Raw genomic sequence first — 23,793 nt, forward strand, 5'->3', positions numbered from 1 at the left:
AAGAAACCTCTGACGTCATCTGCACAGGCCACACCCATTCAAGGTCTTGGATGGGTGTAACAGCTGCAGTTATGAACCTCCGCGTTCCAGGTGCCGAGAAGATTGATGGTTTCATTATATCTCTGAGTTTGTCCTGATAGGCCCATGGTTTGTCATATCATATAAGTTGTCTGACTGCTCCGAACGAGAAGGACCGATTTTTTCTTCCAAGATGATTTCCTTACTAAGACTTGCTCTTTACTGTTATGCTATTAGCATTGTTGCTGGTCAAGGAACCGGTAAGTTTTTGTTGGTGGTCAACGGTTTCACTAATCTACTTTCAAAGCCCTGATCCAATAACATTGATGAGTGGATACCATGCGCGACCCCCCCAAAAAAAAACCACGTAAAAAGGATGTCTTTTTTAAGATATTAATTTGTATCAATTTTTCATGTTTCATATTAATAAACAAACTGAAATTTGAATGCATGACAAAACATCAATAACCAAGCACTATTACGACGAGATATTGGCCCATATTATATCAATTAACCTTTAATTAGTGAAAAAAGAAAGAACTTGACCTTTACTGAAACCAGATTTTAACACTTTTCCGATCGTTTTCGGCGAACTAAAATGGTCGGTGGAATATTGTTATTCATTACTGTTTATGCCAGATGAGTGCCCGCATATGCCCAGTCGAGCAAATTTGAGTCATATTTCAGCAAATATTGCATGGTTTATTTTCGCATGCCTCCGAATTATGTACTACACATATAACCAGACCAAGATACGGCGAAAAAGTAATTACACAAAAGCATATTTTCCTTTATGTATATGACCTATAGCTGCGGAGTAATGCGGGAATCATTTTGTCTACACAATTGCAAGAGATGTTGAGCAAAGTGCGTGCCTGAAATACTTTCTGCTGGCGGTTTTTAACCTTGTTCAAAGAGACTTTAATTGCTGTTACTCCATCTCATCTGAAACCTCCTTGCCAAAACACTGAAATACATGTTGTGAAAAAAAGCCTATTTCGCTAGGAAAGCTACGAGTTTAGGGTCCAATTTGCGAGGGTAGAGAAAACAGACTAAAATGTTTTATAAAGGATGTACTTTTTACCCAACAGTCAACACTACGGCCCGTATTCTGAAGTCAGGTTTAACTTAGACCATGGTCTAACTCTGTGCTAAAATTATGGGAAGCCAAAAGTGACAATATTTTTATTAAGTTGTATGTTTCTAATTTTTCACTGTACTCTTTCCTGATTCATCGATGGTGAAGACAATCATCTATTTATACTTCCTCGACAATTATGAATGATTTGAGAGCCAAACGAGCTGAGTATGATATCTTTACTATTAGTGATTTATGTAGCAATTGGCTTTCCATACTTAAACCACAACTTTAAACCTGAGTTTGAGTTAAACCCGACTTCAGAATACGGGCCTACGTGTCGAGAGTCCGTTTGCGCGAGGTGTGGGAGGTGAGGCTTTACTAAACTAGTAAACCAAATGGTAAAAAAACCCAAAAGGTAAAACCGACGCCCGTGTAACTATCGCTGTACTGGTTTAGGGGTTCGATTCAAGGAATACTTGCCAAGGGTATCGTTTTCTTTCCAATACTTGTTAAGGGTAGGGTTTCACTTGCAAAGACTTGGTAAGGGGTGCATTTTCAGAATATGAAAAATACTTGTTTATGGTGCGTTTCGAGATCGCATGGTATCCACTCATGGAAGTGCCCCCTCCCCCCGGTTCAGTGTCACACAGCGTGATCGAAGTAAGATTCAAGAGTGTGAAGACATTTTCACACTGTGGACACCCTGACAGTGTGGCTGTTCACAGCGTGTTCACATGGTCATGGTCGACTATGTAAATATGTGATTCACACTGTTGAAATGTGCATATTCAAAAGTGTGAAGGGGATCGCACAAATGTGTTACACACCGAGAACACACTGTTGAACGCTGTGTTCTTCCATTTTAAATTCTCGCTCTCATACACTCATCCGCAGAAGTCCCCTCAAATCAACGTAACCGAAGTTTTTCTCGGGTATGGTTTCAGATTTTTGGCCCAGTATATATACCCTTTCCAAATTCTTCGAGTTGTATACCAGCTTTGTAGTTGATAACCCAAACATAATACTTCACTGGCTGCCCGTGGTGGTAACGATTGAAATTAATGATATATTGTTGCTTACATGAAACATTGTTAATGGATGTGCTCCTCATTATTCTAACGATATATCTCGGAATATGTGCCCTCTAAAAATATAAGATCCCCAGGAACAGGGTTGGTGACAGCTCGTAGCGTCAAATACTCATTTGATGAAAAAACTTTTTGGGAATTGTGCTCCAACTTTGTGGAATGCACTCTCTTCAACATACACAATGCCAAGTCTTTAGAGTCATCAAAGCCAGCAGAAATGATCCAAAATATGCATAAATTTGCATAATTAATTAACCGAAAGGTACACGTATGTATGCAGGATTCTGCAGTATTCATGTCTGTGAAAACAAATATAATTAAAGAACATTGTCGAAATGATATTCTGAATTGTCAATTTTGCAACCATTTTGTTTATGCAAATTAGGTTATGCAAATTAGGTGGTCAAAACATGAGAAATTAGCTTGGGAACCGATCCTATCAAGTTCAGCATATTGGAATTGTGTGAAATAACCCGGTTCCCAACTTTTACCCCAAAATGCTTCTTATATGCGTATATTTAAAACATGTAGAAGTTTCACTGAGAATTCGGGTGGAATCATTTTCCACTCTGTGTAGCTTGAGGGTCTGAACATTGTTACATGATCAACAGTGGAAAGTAAAGGAGAAATACAGTCAGTTCTTGTATAGCGCATAACACATTATAAATAACGTCTCTTTGCGCTTCCAAAGCAATTGAGATTTCGCCATGAACGGACGTGTCTAAAGTGAGCTCCGCTCCGCTACGTTTTTTATCACATGGAATATACGCCTAAATTTTCGACTTGGAGAGATGCCTTTTGACTTCTAATTCTGACTGCAAGTTTGAACATATATTCTACATAATACTACATTTTGTTTGCAAAATGCAGAATTCTTCGAATAGTCGTGACTATAATTTGAGAAAACCTTCCACCCAAAAGGACTCTAGCCGTGGTAATCAACGTGCCAAAACACCTTCGCCAGTTCCCGTAACTGTTTCCAACAAGCCTCCCCAACTCGTGACCAACCAGCCTACAGCCGTACCCCCCGGAGCCATGGCAGCCCATCAAGCTGACCCTCCTACTTCTACTCCCGCTTCAGACCCCTACACGCCTAAGGACCCTAAAAATGACTACTTGCTACTTGAAATGCGGAAAATGTTCACGGATTTCCAGCGTGATATTGATATCAAATTGGATCACGTAATTTCGGATCTTAATGCTGTTAAATCAGACATCAGGATGGTGAAATCCGCTGTACATGACCTTGAAATTTCTTCAGCGGATACTTCAGCGAGAATATCTACCGTAGAAGCGGATAAACTATAGAACGTTTTATCGCAAAAGTTGGAGCTGATTTCGACGACAAGCTACTGAACCTAGAAATACACCACAAAAAAAAACAAAAAAAATTGTTGTTCTACGGCATCCCCAAACAAACCAATGAGGATATTTACAAGACCACATCTTTTGCATTGGGCAAGTTACTGGAAATTCCCGTTGAAGAGGCAGACCAAATTCAAATCATCAATACACATCGTCTACCTACGAAGAGGACCCACAACGGAGCCAGCGGAACCCCGGCCCCCGAAGCTCCTGATCCCATCATAGTCTGTTTTGTAAAGATGTACGACCGGGACCGAATTCTTCGCGCCTTCGAGCAGCCAAGGCAACCCGGGCTACTGACGGCAACCGTAGGGATGGCGACCGTGTAACCGTCCGAACTGACCTACCCCCATCTATGAAACGCGAGCGTGGTCATCTAGCATCAGTTACAGAGAACATTCGCAGAACCAAGCAATTGAAAACCAGGATAAGGATTCAAGGAACCAAAGTACTGCTGCAGACTAAAAACCCTAATGCACCTTCTTCACAGTGGTCAACTTGGACTGAGTAGATTTACTTATCACATGCAACATCATGACTATGGTAATTATGAATATCATTGGAGACCGAGTCAAATTCAATCCCCATAACTTTGCAAGGACGAATGGAGTAGGCCTGATCCATCTTCTATACAGGTATTATATACCCCATCATGTTCTATCCCCATTTGGATAATTGCTAAATAATTAATTATCCCATTTTCATCCATTAAAATGACCCCCTTCATTATGAATTGAAACTTTAGTAATTATGTAAGCCAAAATTAAAACAAATTTAAACGATTTATATTATCATGATTACTACATGTATGTCTATGTAATACAGTTAATACAACTGCATTTTCTCTGATTATTACTGGATCCTAGATTGCACAACCCTTTCAAGTAATAATTGATGTCATTTTCATTTTTCATGCATAATAATTTGAATTTTATGTTTTCTTAAAAGAATAGGCCTACATTATTTCCATTTTACAATTTGACTAGACTTTTGGGCATAGCCCTGAATCACCATAGGTTTTGTTGACTGGTAAATTGAAACAATAACCTCTATTGCTATGATTATAGTACATGTTTAGCTAATCAATAACTGCATTTCTTTATTTTTACTGGATTCTAGATTGTTTGACCCTTTCCAATAATTAATGTCATTTCATTTTACAAATTGTTGGTAATTTTATGTCATTAATGAATACATTATTGCATTTCCCCTTTATATTTAGATTAAGATTTTGTGCTTAGTCCAGAAAGCCATAGTAGGTTACGTAGACTGTACTTTACAGCTACATGTAAGTAATATTGACTATTGAATGTATGTTCCTCTAGTCATGTCATGCATGCTTCCTTTATTTCAATTTTATTTTTTTCACCAATATCATCCAAATGGTAATGTTATTTAATTGGTACAGTAACTGTCGTTTATCATTACAATGCATGACTGTCTTGTCTTAATCCTTATTTTTTATTTACGACACCTTTTTTCACCACTATTTGCTATGCTAATCATTTCCTTGTTGGCATCACAAATTATTGAAGTGAATCAAACCAGAATGAAATGAAGCAAATCGAAGCAAAATGACATACAATTATTATTCTATTTTTTCTTCATCAAAATGAGAGAAAACTATGCTATCACTATTCAGCCGATCATGGATACGATTTTGACTGGTACACTGATTGGACAGGTTTTATGATGGACCTATTCTAATAATGAAATTACCTGTCCTTCATCCATTAAGATGAGTATAATGACCTCATCATTATGAATTGAAAATTGATGTAATCATGTAAGCCAAAATTGAAACAAATTCAAACAATTTATATTGTCATGATTACTACGACTATGTAATACAGTCAATACAACTGCATTTTCTCTCATTATTACTGGATCCTATACTGTTTGACCCTTTCCAGTAATAATTAATGTCATTTTTTTTTTCATGCATAACAATTGGAATTTTATGTTTTCTGAAATGAATACATTATTTCCCTTTTACAATTTGACTATACTTATTGGGCATAGCACTGAAAGCCACAGTAGGTTATGTTGACTGATATATTGAAACAATAACCTCTATTGCTATGATTATAGTACATGTTTAGCTTGTCAATACAACTGCATTTCTTTATTTTTACTGAATTCTAGTTTCGTTTGACCCTCTCCAATAATTAATGTCATTTCATTTTACAAATTATTGGAATTTTATGTCTTTAATGAATACATTATTGCATTTCCCCTTTTATATTTAGATAAAGATTTTGTGCTTAGTCCAGAAAGCCATAGTAGGTTATGTAGACTGGTAGTTTACAGTTACATGTAAGTAATATTGACTATTTAATGTATGTTCCTCTGGTCATGTCATGCATGCTTCCTTTATTTCATCATATTTATTTATCTATTTTCTCTTCAATATCATCCAAATGGTGATGTTGTTTAATGGTACAGTAACTGTTATTACAATGCATGGCTATTTAATTTGTTTTAATCCTTATTTTTAATTTATTACAACACCCTTTTATTCACCATTATTTGCTATGCTAATCATATGAAATACAATTATTTTTTTAGTTTTTCTTCATCAAAATGAGAGAAAACTTTGCTATCGCTATTGATTTTGACTTGATAACCGATTGGACAGGTTTTATGATGGAGCTATTCCAATAATGAAATTAAACTTGTCCCATTTTTCATCCATTAAGATGAGAATAATGACCCCTTCATTATGATTTGAAACTTGAGTAATCATGTCAGCCGAAATTGAAACAAATTCTAAAAATTTATGTTGTCATGATTACTATACATGTTTACCTACATGTATAAAACAGTCAATACAACTGCATTTCCTCTCATTATTACAGGATCCTAGATTGTTTGGCTCTTTCCAGTAATGATTGATTTTTTTTTTTTTTTTTTTTTTCATTTTTCATGCATAATTGCTGGAATTTTGTTTTCTGAAATAAACACATTATTTCCCTATTAGGCATTGCTCTGAAAGCTATAGCAGGTTATGTTGACTGGTAAATTGTAAAACCTCTACTGCTATGATTTCAGTACATGTTTCGCTAGTCAATACAACTGCTTTTCTTTATTCTTACTGGATTCTAGATTGTTTGACCCGGGGACCGTTTGACCCTTTCCAATTATTAATGTTTTTTCGTTTTGCAATTCATTGGAATTTTATGTCTGCTTTAATGAATATATTATTGCATTTCCCCTTTTATTTTTAGATAAGATTTTGTGCTTAGTCCAAAAAGCCATAGTAGGTTATGTAGACTGATACTTTACAGCTACATGTAAGTAATATTGACGATTTAATGTACTAGTACTAGTATGTTCCTCTGGCCATGTCATGCATACTTCCTTTATTTCATCAGATTTATTTATTTATTTTTTTCTTTCACCAATATCATCCAAATGGTAATGTTGTTTAATGGTACAGTAACTGCTTATTAATTATTATTATTATTATTACTATTACAATTCATGGCTATTTATTTTGTTTTAATCCTTATTTTCATTACAACACCCTTTTCTTCACCATTATTTGCTTCGCTAATTATATCCTGTTCGGCATCACAAATTATATATTGGTACCTTAATCTTTTGTCTAACGGACATTATGAAGCACCTTATACCATGCATACATTATTCTCTTTATTAGTTTTGCATTATCTTTTTTTATATACAAATTTACAATAATTCCTCAAATGGATAGGTAATAATGTGCTGGCTTTTGTACACTTTCATACAAGCATGCATTATTCTGAGTAGCTAGTGAATACAACAGCATTTTCTCATTATTACTGGATCCTAAATTGTTTGACCCTTTTCAGTAGGTAATTAGTGCCATTTTTATTGTTTTTTTTTGTATTTTGTTAATTATCTCCATGAACACTTATTTCATTTTCCCTTTTACATTTAGATTAGATTTTGTGCATAGCTCTAATAGCCATAGTAAGTTATGGGACTGGTACATGTACATTTAGAGGTAAGCAACATTGACAAATTCATGTATGTTCCTCTGTCATGTCATGCATGCCCTTTTTATTTCATTTTATTCATTTTTTCCACCAATATCATTATCTAAATGGTAACGTTATTTGTAACTGTTATTACTCATTACAATGCTTGATTAAGTTTTTTATTATTTTATTTTCTTTTTAATTCTTATCTTATTTCAACACCCTTTTATTGACCATTTCTCGCTATGCTAATCATATCCTGGCTGGTATCACAAATTTTATATTGCTACCTTATTATTTTGTCCTAATTAACATAATGAATTTGTTCACACCATGCTTACATTCTTTTATTTTAGTATTTAGCATCATATTATTGAACGTTCAAATATCATTGCCTCAAACGGATGAATATCTTCATGCATCTATTATTCATCTATCTGTAATATCTAGTGATCTACTCTAGTTATTTACATAAGTTCCTCTTCGTGTGGCCGAAACCTGGCTTGGTATCATTGCATATATTTTTCACCTTCTCTTGAAAGTTGATTCTATCATGCATGCCCTTTTAGTAATTTGAAATCACTGTTTTTGTTTCGTTAATTCTTAATTCTTTTTTTTCCTCACCTTCATATGCAATACCAATTTTTACCCAATTTTAAAAATTAGTTTAAGTCCTGTGTTCAGTAGCTCTTGATCATGCCAAGCATGCTTGCATCATTATTTAACATTCCTTGTTCGCCCTTGCAATAACTACATTACCTAATTAGAGAATAAGTAAATATCTGTGTTTAGTTGTGAGCCCGTGGCCATGCTTGCAAAACATGCTCGCATCACTATTTGTCTGTTCAACTATAGATCTCAAGTTGAATAATCGACATCTTGTTTTATTTCTATCGTAATGACCACCCTTTTTTGATATTGGCTTCTAATGACTGGTTTTACCAGAATGGCATTTTTTTCTATTATCTATTTGTGTTTAAACATTTGGGCATGATCCTTCTTTCAATTCGTTCACTGCCAACCTTTTGTTCGCTCTCGCCGCACCTATAAAATAATTACTGAGAATTTGGTGTTTGGTACTCCTGATTGTCAGAATACAAAAAGGACTTGTGCTTAATAATTATATTCACTTATCATGCCTCGCATGCCATATCCCTCACATATTTTAGTATCTTGCAAGATCATAAAAGAGCGCCAAAGATATGCAAATCATTAATTACAAATGTCTTCAGTTTCGATTAATGTCATTCTTGACTTCTTTATTCTTGTAACTTTAACAATACCCAATTGTTTGAGAGAAGATCTGTGTCATTAGCTCTTGAACATGTCAAGCATGCTGCCTCATTATTCGTCTATTTTACTATCGATTTCCAATTGAATAATTAACACTTTGTTTAAAAAAAAATGCTTGATTATATAATGTCTGCCCTTTGTAATAACTTCCAATGGCTGGCTTCACCAAATGGCAATCTTCCTTTTATATTATCCATTTGGTGTTTGAACATGTTGACATGACCCCTTCTTTCAATTCGTTAAGTCCTAACTTTTTGTTAGCTCTTGCCACATCTATTAAATAATTACTGAGAATTTGGTGTTCGGTATTCCTGATTGTTTGTCAGAATACAAAAAGGACTTGTGCTTAAACAATTTTGTTCACTTATCATGCCACGCATGCCATTCCTCACATGTTTTAGTATCTTACAACATCATAAAAGAGCGCCAAAGATACGCAAATCATTTACTACAAATGTCTTCAGTTTCGATTAATGCCATGCTTGACTTACTCTTTTATTCTTGTAACATTAACATTACCCAATTTTATGAGTAAAGATCTGTGCTATTAGCTTTGACCATGTCAAGCATGCTGCCTCATTATTCGTCTATGTTACTATCGATTTCCAATTGAATAATCAACACTTTGTTTAAAAAAATGCTTGGTAATTGTCTGCCCTTTGTGATAACTTCCAATGGCTGCTTCACCAAATGGCAATCTTCCTTTTATATTATCTATTTGGTATTTGAACATGTCGGACATGACCCCTTCTTTCAATTCGTTAAGTCCTTACTTTTTGTTAGCTCTTGCCATGCACATCTATAAAATAATTACTGAGTATTTGGTGTTTGGTATTCCTGATTGTTTATCAGAATACAAAAAGGACTTGTGCTTAAACAATTATGTTCACTTATCATGCCTCGCATGCCATTCCTCACATGTTTAGTATCTTGCAAGATCATATAAGATCGCCAAAGATAAACAAATCATTTACTACAAATGTCTTCAGTTTCGATTAATGCCATGCTTGACTTACTCTTTTATTCTTGTAACATTAACATTACCCAATTTTATGAGTAAAGATCTTTGTTATTTGCTCTTGACCATGTCAAGCATGCTGCCTCATTATTCGTCTATTATACTATCGTTTTCCAATTGAATAATCAACATCTTGTTAAAAAAAATGCTTGATTATGGTAATGTCTGCACTTTGTGATAATTTCCAATGGCTGTTTCACCAATGGCAATATTCCTTTAATATTATCCATTTGGTGTTTGAACATGCTGGGCATGACCTCTCCTTCAATTGTTATAACTCCATGGTCCCATCCACGGGGGATTTTTCTGTTTTTGCTTAGCATTGTCTCAGCGCCCCCCCCCCCCCTCCCTCGTAGCAATGGATGATCCTGCGTGGATGGGTCCATGGTGAACTCCTAACTTTTTGTTCACTCTTGCCACATCTTTAAAATAATTACTGTGAATTTGGTATTCCTGATTGTTTCTCAGAATACATAAAGGACCTGTTTGATTACGTTAATTTATCATGCCATGCATGTTATATCCCTCACATGTTTCAGTATCTTGCAAGATCATAAAACAGCGTCTGAGTTATGCAAATCATGAACTACAATGTCTTCAGTCTCGATTAATGCCAATTTTGACTTCCATATTTTTGTAACATTAGCATTACCCAATTATATATAAAAAAAAATAATCTGTGTTTACTTGATCATGCCAGGCATGCTTGCATCACTTTTTGTTGTCAGTTTTACTATGGATTACAAGTTGACTAATCCACATTTTGTTTACACAATACTTGAAAAGGAAATGTCTGCCTCTTGTTAATAATTACTTTTATTAACATTAAATGACAATCTTCCTTTTCTATTATCCATTTGACATTTCAACATGTTGGGCATGTCCCCTTCTTTCAACTCATTGACTTTGTTTTTGTTCGCTCTTGCCACAACTATGAAATAATTTCTGAGTATTTGGTGATTGGTACTCTTGTTCAATTATTAGAATGCAAAGATTATTAGAAGACTCGTGCTCAAATATGTTCAATTATCATGCCATGTATGTCGTATTCCTTTATTCTTTACTCACTATACGTATTTGAAATTATATCGTAATATTTGAATGTACTATTTTATAGGTGTATCTCACTACATTTAATTTTATTGTGGAGCTTCTCACTTTATCTCCTCCGCCAATGTCTGTTTCGATAATCGTTCCGTTCTCACTGACTTTGCATCGTTCACACTTAGAGGTCTTTGCCCTACGTTCTCGTTTTTGCGTAAGAATCCTTTGTGTTGCGCCTCCTCGTCCTTCTTCATGTTCTATATGTGTTTTGTGTTCTTTGCCTTCTCCCCTCACTTTGTTACTTTGCTTTACTGCCTCTAATATGACCTTGACCGACACTTTATTGGACATAACACAACACTTTCGGATATGTACTGACTTCTTAGCATAGACAATACACCTCAGTTTCCATTTACATCATTGGATAATGATGACCTCTTCAGCGAATTGAGACCTCAGGATACTGTACTTAACAACCCAATGAATCCTTCATTTTATGATAATTTTGTTACTAATAATATAAATTTAGCTTCGGAAGAATTAGATCTCGATTTTGAACAGGATCATAACATATTGCAAAATCCTTCTTCTGAGTATATTACGCAACATCAGGTAAATAATCTTACAAAAAATTTTAACGACGATACATTCAGCATAATGCATGCTAATATAAGTAGTTTAAATAAACATTTTGATGAACTTCAGTTACTTTTGAATAACACTTCAAATTCTAAAAAATGCCCCTTTTCTTTAATTGGCCTTACTGAGACATGGATATCGTGTGATTCTAACCATCAATTTTCTCTTAACGGATATGATTTCGTAATGAATAACCGAGAAGACAGACCTGGGGGTGGGGTAGCGTTCTATATTTCACATGACTACGAGTATACGGTTTGTGATTATCTTAACTCCATGAACGCCACTGTAGAATCTCTATTTATTGAAATTAATATTCCTGGTAGTAAAAATATGATTATTGGTGTAGTTTATAGACCCCCAAACTCAAATACAAATGACTTCCTAACTTACCTTTCCCAAACAACAAATAATCCAGCTCTCGTTAATAAGGATGTAATATTTATAGGTGATTTTAACATTGATTTATTGAAACACAACAATATATCTCAAGATTTTCTTGAAACTTTTTTTTCGGCCTCCTTCTTGCCTCTGATTTCTAAACCAACTCGTGTAGTTAATGAAACTGCTACACTTATTGACAATATTTTCTGCAACATTCTCCCTCATCCCGATTCTTTTATAATACTTTCTGACATGACGGACCATTTCCCGATTCTTACTCATTTTTCATTAAGACGACCAATTAGACCGATACACTCCCAACAACGAAGACGTAGACCTACGCACGAAAATACATCCAGTCTAGGTGCTTCTTTGGATAATGTCGACTGGTCAGTTGTATACAATTCTGTAGATGTTAATGCGTCCTTTAACCTTTTTATGAATATAATAAATGAGAAATTAGACCTGCATATACCCTTAAAAAAAATAAGCGTAATACATACAAAACGATTTCTAAGTCACCATGATATCGCCATCTATCTTACGTTCGATTTATAGAAAAAATAACTTATTTTATAAATTCAAAATGAAAGGTACAGAACAATCAAAAATAAAATACACATCTTATAAGAATACACTTACTAAAATATTACGCATTGAAAAAAAAAATTACTTTGCGAGGCAGTTGGCTCTATATAAACACGACATGCAAAACACATGGAAGGTTCTAAAACAGACCATGAATCTCTCCAATAATAAATCAAGTATTTCCAAAATTAGATTTAATAATGTCATTGTTGATGATGGTGACAACCTTTCAAATATTTTTAATAACCATTTCTCTTCCATTGGCGTAAATCTAGCTAAAGATATTCCTCCCGCGACGAAAAGTTTTTCGGACTTTCTCGGCCCGCCTAATCCAAATTCAATATTTTTGCTCCAACATATAATCAAGAAGTTATTGATATAGTATCTGGTTTGAAAAATAAAAAAAGCCCTGGCTTTGATGAAATTAATGATTTTATTTTAAAATCCGTAATAAATTCTATTGTTTCCCCGCTGGTGCATATATTCAACCTTTCCTTAGAAAATGGTACAGTACCAAATCAAATGAAGATAGCCAAGGTAATTCCTTTATTTAAAAAAGGTGATAAGTTGGATGTCGGTAATTACCGACCTATTTCTCTTTTGTCCACATTTTCTAAGATCCTTGAAAGAATAGTATACGTCAGAACACAGAAAATTTTTTGTCAATGCATAATATTTTATCTGATGTTCAATTTGGGTTTCGCGACAAGCACAACACCACTCATGCCCTGATGAATTTTGTCAACAAAGTAGTCAATGCTCTAGACAAATCTAGTCACCTTGTGGGTATTTTCCTGGACTACTCCAAGGCCTTCGATACCATTAATCATGAAATCCTACTTAAAAAAATATCTCACTATGGTGTGCGAGGGAAGGCCTTGGAGTGGTTCAGGAGCTACCTACTTAACAGACAACAATACGTGTTTGTTAAAGATCATAACTCCAATTTGAAATATGTTAACTGTGGAGTCCCCCAGGGTAGCTTATTGGGCCCACTTCTTTTCACAATTTATATAAATGATTTCTGTAGATCATCCAAAATATTATCCCTTATCTTGTTTGCAGATGATTCGACCTTATTTTTTTCTCATCAGAATCCACAAACTTTAGTTGATGTTATTAATTCTGAACTTAATAATGTTACTGAGTGGATAAGAGCCAATCGATTATCTTTGAACCTTAACAAAACAAAATACATGTTATTTAGTAATTCCATAGACAAGTTACCGATGAACATTATATTTGATAATACCCCATTAGAAATGGTACCTTACACCAAATTTCTTGGAATAACAGTTGACAGTAAACTTTCTTGGAAAAATCATATTGAAAATATATCCAAAATAATTTCACGAAACATTGGTATTATTAATAGGCTAAAATTTTGCATTCCCTCCACATCATTAATCATGCTCTACTCATCCTTAATCTTGCCTTATTTGAACTATGGGATTCTTATTTGGGGTGATACCCATCAATATTTATTAGATAAATTGTTGCTTTTGCAAAAGAAAGCACTTCGTATTATTCATAGTACATGTTTCCGTTCTCATACGGACCCACTTTTTCTAGAAAGTAAACTGTTGAAAGTCAAAGACCTGTATTTACTACAGTTAGGGCACTTCATGTATAGTTATAATAATAATGCACTTCCCCATATTTTTGATGCCATGTTCCCTAAAAATCAATTTTATCATAACTACCCCACGAGACACTCGACGAACTTCACATCCCACTTTACAGAACTTTACTGGCCAAAAATACATTCCTATTCAACGGTCCTAAATTCTGGAACTCACTCGCTAATAATGTTAAAGACAGTGTCTCCTTGAATTCATTCAAACGTAAACTCAAACGTATCCTGCTTAATTCCTATAATTCTTCTCAACGGAACTAACACTTTATAATCTTGATTATAATCCTTACATTTTTCACTTTTATTTTATCTTTTTTCATCTATATTGTCCAGTCATATCCTTTATTTCACCAGATCAAGCTGGTTCATGGTCAGCCCTTTCCCATTCTTAGTTTTACTCCTTTTTAAAAACTAGTTGTCTTGTACTGTCCTGTCTCTTGTTTTGTCTTGTCTTCTACGTCTTGTCATCCCCTCTCTCTGTTTTTTCCTGTCTTGCGCAACATATCCTTTACAACGAAGACCTCTTTGTGTGAAAAGCTTTGCATTTGTTCAGTTTTTATGTTTCCGTCAATATGATTTCTTTTTCTCTTTTTCTTTCCTGTAATACATGCATGTACGCATATAGTAAGTCGACTATAATTTCTTTTCCAAGGGGGATCCACAATTTTACAAGCTTTGCTTTTTAGTGGATCCCCCTCATTTCCATATCCATTTATGCTCTATATTATACTGTGTTTTTTTTTTACGAAGTAAGAATGCCCTTCTGTAAAATTGTATTTGATTTATATTGTTTTATATTACTTTGTATTATGTTTTGAATGGAAATGAAATAAAAGAATTGAATTGAATTGACTTGGATATTATTACCCCGCTGTAACTTGCCAAGGGTATCGTTACAGTCATTCAAAGCCAGCCGCAACTCTTTGCACGCTGAATTGATCTTGGAGAGATAATAATGACAATTGTTTCCATGTTATTTTCTTAGATTCAAAATATCCATATTGTACCATTGATAATAATAATAATTATTATTACAATATAGATGTGATGCAAGAACCATTGCATTTTGTTAGCTTATCTTATTTGAAGGTATGGGAGAAAACTATTTATTACAATTGCTGAATTTAATTGTACGAATGGGCAAGATTACAACATCAGCGCGCAAAGGGACAAGTCAATTGGACCAGTCTGATATGTTTATTTTATTTCATAGCTATTTCCGTTTTTTTTTTGTCTTTCAATTAATTTCGCTCTTTTATATGTATGCATTTGCAGAAGACTTGTTTGGAGGGTCTGGAGACGGAGGTAATAATTTGATGAAATATTTTTCTACAATGCAATTTAACTGAACAGGCCTGTTTTAGAAAAGGGGAAACAGTTTTATTACAATAATTTTTCAAGGTTACATTCACCAAATACCAATTTTGTGGAGCTTTACACAAATGCATGTAAGATTACATAGTGCAGTACACTCTAAAAATACTGCGTAAAAGTTTACCTAATATTGGGTAAAAAGGGGACATGCCTGTTTGCTGGGTACTTTTTTAAACCCCATAATGGGCTATTTCAACGCAACACTGCGTAGAATTTACAAAATATTTGGTGTCTTTTTACCCAACTAACATGCATATTCCCATTTTACCTAATATTGGGTAAAAAGGGGACATGCCTGTTTGCTGGGTACTTTTTTAACCCCATAATAGGCTATTTCAACGCAACACTGCGTAGAATTTACAAAATATTTGGTGTCTTTTTACCCAACTTACATGTATGTTCCTATTTTACCCAATATTGGGTAAATCTTTTTTTGAAGTGTAAGATTACAGGTGTTCCCGAGACTGCTGCATTATATTTTTTAGTAGAAATTTTCTGGCAGTTATTCTAACGATATATATATATCTCGGAATATGTGCCTTCTAAAAATATAAGATCCCCAAATACTCATTTGATGAAAAACTTTTTGGGAATTGTGCTCCAACTTTGTGGAATGCACTCTCTTCAACAAACACAATGCCAAGTCTTTAGCATGTTTAGAGTCATCAAAGCCAGCCGCAATGATCCAAAATATGCATAAATTTGCATAATTAATTAACCGAAAGGTACACGTATGTATGCAGGATTTTGCAGTATTCATGTCTGTGAAAACAAATATAATTAAAGAACATTGTCGAAATGATATTCTGAATTGTCAATTTTGTAACCATTTTGTTTATGCAAATTAGGTGGTCAAAACATGAGAAATTAGCTTGGGAACCGATCCTATCAAATTCAGCATATTGGAATTGTGTGAAATAATCCGGTTCCCAACTTTTACCCCAAAATGCTTCTTAAAGTTTATGCAGGCCTCTTTTTCCAGAATGGGTCTAGTCTAACTTGCCAAGGGTATCGTTAGAGTCATTCAAAGCCAGCCGCAACTCTTTGCAAGCTGAATTGATCTTGGGGAGATAATAATGACAATTGTTTCCATGTTATTTTCTTTGATTCAAAATATCCATATTGTACCATTCATAATAATAATTATTATTATTATAATATAGATGTAATGCAAGAACTATTGCATTTTGTTAGCTTATCTTATTTGAAGGTATGGGAGAAAACTATTTATTACGATTGCTGAATTTAATTGTACGAATATGCAAGATTACAACATCAGCGCGCAAAGGGACAAGTCAATTGGACCAGTCTGATATATTTATTTTATTTTTCATAGCTATTTCCGTTTTTCTTTGTCTTTCTATAAATTCGCTCTTCTATACGTATACAGTTGCAGAAGACTTGTTTGGAGGGTCTGGAGACAGAGTTAATAATTTGATGAAATAATTTTCTACAATGCAATTTAACTAAACAGGCCTGTTTTAGAAAAGGGGAAACAGTTTTATTACAATAATTTTTCAAGGTTACGTTCACCAAATACAAATTTTGTGGAGTTTAACACAGATGCATGTAAGATTACATAGTGCAGTACACTCTAAAAACATTGAGTAAAAGTTTACCCAATATTGGGTAAAAAGGGGACATGCCTGTTTGCTGGGTACTTTTTTTAACCCCATAATAGGCTATTTCAACGCAACACTGCGTAGAATTTACAAAATATTTGGTATCTTTTTACCCAACTAACATGCATGTTCCCATTTTACCCAATATTGGGTAAATCTTTTTTTGAAGTGTAAGATTACAGGTGTTCCCGAGACTGCTGCATTATATTTTTTTAGTAGAAATTTTCTGGCAGTTATTCTAACGATATATATATCTCGGAATATGTGCCTTCTAAAAATATAAGATCCCCAAATACTCATTTGATGAAAACCTTTTTGGGAATTGTGCTCCAACTTTGTGGAATGCACTCTCTTCAACATACACAATGCCAAGTCTTTAGAGTCATCAAAGCCAGCCGCAATGATCCAAAGTATGCATAAATTTGCATAATTAATTAACCGAAAGGTACACGTATGTATACAGGATTTTGCAGTATTCATGTCTGTGAAAACAAATATAATTAAAGAACATTGTCGAAATGATATTCTGAATTGTCAATTTTGTAACCATTTTGTTCATGCAAATTAGGTGGTCAAAGCATGAGAAATTAGCTTGGGAACCGATCCTATCAAATTCAGCATATTGGCATTGTGTGAAATAATCTGGTTCCCAACTTTTACCCCAAAATGCTTCTTAAAGTTTATGCAGGCCTCTTTTTTCCAGAATGGGTCTAGTCTAACTTGCCAAGGGTATCGTTAGAGTCATTCAAAGCCAGCCGCAACTCTTTGCAAGCTGAATTAATCTATGGGGAGATAATAATGACAATTGTTTCCATGTTATTTTCTTTGATTCAAAATATCCATATTGTACCATTCATAATAATAATAATTATTATTATAATATAGATGTAATGCAAGAACTATTGCATTTTGTTAGCTTATCTTATTTGAAGGTATGGGAGAAAACTATTTATTACAATTGCTAAACTTAATTGTACGAATGAGCAAGATTACAACATCAGCGCGCAAAGGGACAAGTCAATTGGACCAGTCTGATATGTTTATTTTATTTCATAGCTATTTCCGTTTTTTTTTTGTCTTTCAATTAATTTCGCTCTTTTATATGTATGCATTTGCAGAAGACTTGTTTGGAGGGTCTGGAGACGGAGGTAATAATATGATGAAATATTTTTCTACAATGCAATTTAACTGGTGAACAGGCCTGTTTTAGAAAAGGGGAAACAGTTTTATTACAATAATTTTTCAAGGTTACATTCACCAAATACCAATTTTGTGGAGTTTTACACAAATGCATGTAAGATTACATAGAGCAGTACACTCTAAAAACACTGTGTAAAAGTTTACCCAATATTGGGTAAAAAGGGGACATGCCTGTTTGCTGGGTACTTTTTTTTTAACCCCATAATAGGCTATTTCAACGCAACACTGCGTAGAATTTACAAAATATTTGGTATCTTTTTACCCAACTAACATGCATGTTCCCGTTTTACCCAATATTGGGTAAAAAGGGGACATGCCTGTTTGCTGGGTATTTTTTTTAACCCCATAATAGGCTATTTCAACGCAACGCTGCGTAGAATTTACAAAATATTTGGTGTCTTTTTACCCAACTAACATGCATATTCCCATTTTACCTAATATTGGATAAACCTTTTTTTGAAGTGTAAGATTACAGGTGTTCCCGAGACTGCTGCATTATATTTTTTAAGTAGAAATTTTCTGGCAGCATAGATATACATGTATGTTACCTAACCTTGTTTGTGAAATGATACGATTCGCTCTAGAGAATATTACACAATGCCAAGTCTATAGAGTCATTCAAAGCCAACCTTAAAGTCTATTAGACTAGTTTAATCATGTTAATATGTTTATAAGGTGGAAGTCATTATTTGATGAAATACTTTTCTACAATACACTTGCAGAACAGGTCTGGTTTAAAAAAGAGGAAACAATTTTATTACAATTTTTTTTTGGTTACGTACACGAAATACTAATTTTCCGTAATCTTACACAAAATTGCACGTAAGATTAAACAGTGCATGTAAGATTACAGGTGTTCTTGAGACTCCTGTGTAGAGTATGCTACCTAACCTTGTTTGTGAAATGATGCAATTCAAGAAAATGAAATGTGAAATCAAAATTGAAAGTTTGGAGCAGTGAAAATACTTTTGTTAATGTTGCATTTACCTCTTTAAATGGTTCGAGCCAACACTTACATTGTTGGATTCAGCTTTATGCAACGTTGGATCTAACACTTGGAAAAGGTTGTCCCTCCTCCAACGTTTAACATTTTGTTTCGACATTTTATTTTTAGAGTGGTGCATGAAATGTTGATTTGTAATTAAAAGAAATCTTTGTCCTGTTTATAAACCTTTTTCACCCAGGTGATTGCCAGTGTATCAACGGAGGTGTATGTCAGATCGATGGCACGTGCGATTGCCCTGAAGAATTTGGAGGCTCTCAATGTCAAATTCCACGTAAGACTTTTATACGCCCGTCTCGATGGGACGTATTACATGAATTATGGTAAACGCGATTACTTCAGTAATTTAACTTAACCTAGGCTCCTATAATCTGGTAAAAAGAGTGGTAGGTATGATACTAGCGTGGATACCAGGAAGGTCAAAAAGTCAAAGGTTACAGTGACCTATTTTCATCTTACCCTTCTGCAGTTGTTGTAAACGTAATAGCTTCAGTTGAACTTAACCTAGACTAATATAATTTGGTGTGTATGATACTAGCATAGATCCTAACAATTCTATTGATTTTGAGGTCAGAAGGTCAAAGGTGAAGTCGCCATCTTCCACCTTTCTTGCGTGACCAATTTTCCGCTTTACAGACGGGTGTATTATGTGCTCGTCTTAATGACACTTGGTTTTTTAAATTTATTGCTTCTTAAGTATATGTTATCTTTCATAGGTACAGGGTAAGATTATCCAACAAAGAGTTGATTATAGAAAAACTATCACCACTCTAATAATTTTTTTGTCAAAATCGGATGTAAAATGAGACAGACAATGGCGCTTCATAGTCTTACCTCATAAAAAAATAAAAAAATACAGTCATGTGCTTATCCTATTCGGTGATTTTTTTTTTTTGGGGGGGGGGGTGATAACGTTAGCCACTCAATGTATTTTTGTATTTCCTGATATTTGATATATGAGGTATCTTAATTTTCCCTCGGTATAATGTGAAACAGGGATTTTGTTTCTTCAGAGAGTTTCGAATTGTCACTCTTACAACCTTCTGTGATTCATGAAGACAACTTCTAAGCATATCCAAGAATCTACAATAAATACATCTTTCATTCAATAAAATGCAAGAGAATTAGTGATTGGGTTTGTTAAAATAAGTGAATGAGATATGATAGACGGGGGTGTGTACGTGCATGGTCTTCCTTAATGCCCTCTTAAAGGGAAGTTACCCTGAAGAAAAGTTGGTTGTGAAATAGCAGAAAATATTGCCGAAGTTTTTAAAATATCCATGGACGAATCAAAGAAGGTTATCATGATTTCAATTATTTGATTTGTGACGTCATATGCAAGCAGCTTTTCCACATATCGTATGGTAAAAATCATATAAAATGCCATTTCCTCAGAAAATTGAAAATGGTTTTAACTGTACCTTCAGTATATAAGGTCGTGTGGTCCATTGGTTAGAGTATTGGACTCATAATCACTAGGCTGTTAGTTCAAATCCCCACTCTGCTATTGTCTCCACTTTGATAAAAAGGCCCAAGAGTAATATCTGTCTTCTCTAAAGTCTGCCACTATGACTGATTAACCTAGATGTAAAATGATTCCTAGTTAAGGCCACATTTATTGTGCAGCGGATCTCGGAATCTCGGAATCTTGGAATCACGAAATATTACTTCAAATTTCCATTTTCTTCGGTTCACTGGTACAGTAAATTATAAAACTACGTTTTTAAGTGAGAGGATATACATGGATACTATGAAACAATTTGGATTCAGCAAAAGGAAACAAACATAAGTTGTTGGATATATATATAATTCACTACATGGAAATATATGGACTACGAATAGACGCCACAATATTGTAGTCCCACATACTATCAGAGGTGGACTACGAACTATTGATCACGATCTATGCAACGTAAGTTCTTGACTCATAAATCGTACATCTAAATTTTCTTGCACGTGCCGAAACCAAATGGAACAAATATAGCACACAATCTCGATCATCTTTCATCATGTCAAATCTGAAAATGAACGAATGCTCTGGGTCATCGGGCAATGATTCTTTTCGTTATAAACTGCCCAAATATGTTACTAAAACTAGTTTATTATCGGCAGTTGGATATCTTCTAAAATCCTACATGACCATGATGACGGAAGATGAAATGTCCGAAAACGAACACATCTTCGTTGGGCTATGCAAGATCAACCCTCATCTTAACTCTAATATTTGTCATCATTTTGCCAATTTTATGGGCTTTCGACATTATGATATCTACTAGTGATAGCCCTTTACCAATATCACAAGGGACCAAAAAAGCTGTAAGAGAGTATGTTTCTAAACAATTGATTCAGATGAAAGACCAGATTTCGTCATTGGTAGAGTCATTAACCTCACCTACACAAAGCAACATGAATGCTCAAATGAATGAAAGTCCATCTCCTTCCATGGAGGTCCCTGTCCCTAACGTCGAAGTAAACAACAGGTACAATACTCTACTGCTTGATAACACTGAAGATGAAGTAGAAGAAACAATCGCCATTGTTAAGAGTTCTTGTGAGCAATTGGCAGATTATAGACAGAAGAAAGAAAGTGACTTCATGCTAACAAAGAAAACTGAGAAGGAAAAAAGGAAGAACCAATGTGATGTTCTTATAATAGGAGATTCAATGATAAAGCCTCTCAACCCATCTACGATGTCGTCAACAAAGAGAATTAAATGTAAGACCCTTCCAGGAGCAAAAGTAGAACATTTGTTTGAACCAACAAGGAATATGATTGAAAAAACCCTGCCTAAAGAGGTCATCATACACGTTGGATCAAATAACATGGCAGTGAATGACTCGATTACTATTGAAAAGAAAATAGAATCACTGGCCCTTCAAGTCCAAGGTGAATGCACTTCATTAGATACGATATCGATTAGCTCCATCATCAAATGATGAGGGAGAGTGGGGCAAAGGTATACATACGAGAGACGAGAGACAAAGCCACAAAACGAAATAAATAAAAACACAGAAAAAAAACCAATACGGAGAATTGCAGTCCCTTCCATGTAGAGTATAGGCATAAAGGGGAGAATGCTCCTAACCTGGGGACGGAGGGGAGGGGGGGGGGGGGGTGGGAGGTGGAACAACAATTTTATCTTTTTTTCTCTCTGATCATGTCATATATTTTGTTAATATTTAATTTTGTAATTGCTGAAACGCATTAGTATATTAATTTCTAGTATTTTTGAAGTTTGATGTATAAGTTGTATAATTATATTGTAATGGATTTATTGAATAATTCATAATTATGTTTCAAATAGTTTGTACAAATTGTTTATAGAATCTGATTATGTATGTTGATTTGAGAGAATATAATAAAACATCCTTAAAAAAAATCAAAAGAAGAGCTTATCAAAGTGAACTTCTAAACAAATTGAATGATACCAATGCTCGACTAAAATCAATGGCCTTATCCCATGGATGGGGCTTCATCAACAATGACTGCATTGAGTCAACCCGGCATCTATGCAATGATGGCATACATCTCAGTCCTGAAGGTGTTAAATTATTCGCCGACTGTCTAATCCGCGACATCAACTCAGAAAGAGATAGGCCTATCTCAAACTATGATCAACAAAGGCATGATAATCGCAGAACCTTATCTTCCACCTATGCTTCTAGACATCCCTTACCATCACCATCCCCGCATCCTACCTCCATGACAATGCAGGACCCACATCTGCAACCTGCAATAGATGTATCAAATGAACCTCAACTATGGAATCACAGAATGAGTTATGCGCATGTTACATCTTCCCATAGCTACTCTGGATGCTTTTACTGCGGAGAAACAAATCACAAGTACCAAAACTGCCGATAGGGGGAACAAATCAGATGCTACCTCTATAATGAACTTGGTGACAAACGCAAATTTTGTAAGAATATAAACTACAACTAAAAATCTGGCCAGGAAGCTTGTGACGATAAAGATGCGCAAAAGAAACCCTTTCAAATTAAACAAAGAAAAACAATTAACACTCCAAACTCTAAAAAATTGAAAGTAGCGCATCTCAATGTTCGAAGTTTGTTTGATAAACTCGATGAACATGATGAAATCAATTATCATTTGAAAACTATGGACATTGATGTATTATGTCTATCAGAGACATGGTTGAACAATAAAATTTCTAGTGATATTGTGAAAATTAAAGGATACTCCCTCTACCGTCGTGACAGAGATGATGGACGTCGAGGCGGCGGTGTTTGTATCTATGTAAAGAGTACCCTAACATGCATCGAAAGAGATGATCTTATTGATAGCTCTTTAGAAGCCATCTGGATAGAAATTCAAGGACTGAAATTTGCAAAATTACCTATTTGTTGTATATATAGACCTCCAGACACGAATGCAACTTATTTTGAGAAAATCACAGAAAACTTTGAAAAAGCAAATAACACGAATATGGAATTACTTATTCTTGGTGATTTGAATG

The 23,793-nt window shown here is 34.5% G+C and overlaps 1 protein-coding gene and 1 long non-coding RNA gene across 4 annotated transcripts; both read left to right on the forward strand.

The window, feature by feature from the left end:
• Positions 1-136: 136 nt before the first annotated feature.
• LOC121416883 (urokinase-type plasminogen activator-like) lies at positions 137-19,901 on the forward strand. 2 transcript variants are annotated; one of them, XM_041610409.1, is made up of 4 exons: positions 137-278; positions 15,392-15,421; positions 18,231-18,260; positions 19,497-19,901. In XM_041610409.1, the coding sequence occupies exons 1-4, from the start codon at positions 212-214 to the stop codon at positions 19,640-19,642; spliced, it is 273 nt and encodes a 90-aa protein (XP_041466343.1). In that variant the 5' UTR covers positions 137-211; the 3' UTR covers positions 19,643-19,901. The 2 variants fall into 2 exon arrangements, with proteins under 2 accessions (XP_041466343.1, XP_041466344.1); XM_041610410.1 differs by lacking the exon at positions 15,392-15,421.
• On the forward strand, positions 3,843-8,584 carry LOC121416884. Of its 2 annotated transcripts, XR_005970263.1 has the most exons (4): positions 3,843-4,187; positions 4,775-4,840; positions 5,802-5,868; positions 6,780-8,584. It is a non-coding gene; the product is annotated as an uncharacterized LOC121416884 (long non-coding RNA). The 2 variants fall into 2 exon arrangements; XR_005970264.1 differs by lacking the exon at positions 4,775-4,840.
• Positions 19,902-23,793: the final 3,892 nt, after the last annotated feature.

Source organism: Lytechinus variegatus, chromosome 6, assembly GCF_018143015.1.
Source record: "Lytechinus variegatus isolate NC3 chromosome 6, Lvar_3.0, whole genome shotgun sequence".
Lineage (NCBI taxonomy): Eukaryota > Metazoa > Echinodermata > Echinoidea > Temnopleuroida > Toxopneustidae > Lytechinus > Lytechinus variegatus.

What these genes read in the sequence shown, in the direction of transcription:
- LOC121416883 (XM_041610409.1), top strand. Translation starts at nt 212, where the DNA reads ATGATTTCCTTACTAAGACTTGCTCTTTACTGTTATGCTATTAGCATT. An exon ending in TGGAGGGTCTGGAGACGGAG is followed by an intron (nt 15,422 to 18,230) that starts GTAATAATTTGA and finishes ATGCATTTGCAG; the next exon opens with AAGACTTGTTTGGAGGGTCT. An exon ending in TGGAGGGTCTGGAGACGGAG is followed by an intron (nt 18,261 to 19,496) that starts GTAATAATATGA and finishes TTTTTCACCCAG; the next exon opens with GTGATTGCCAGTGTATCAAC.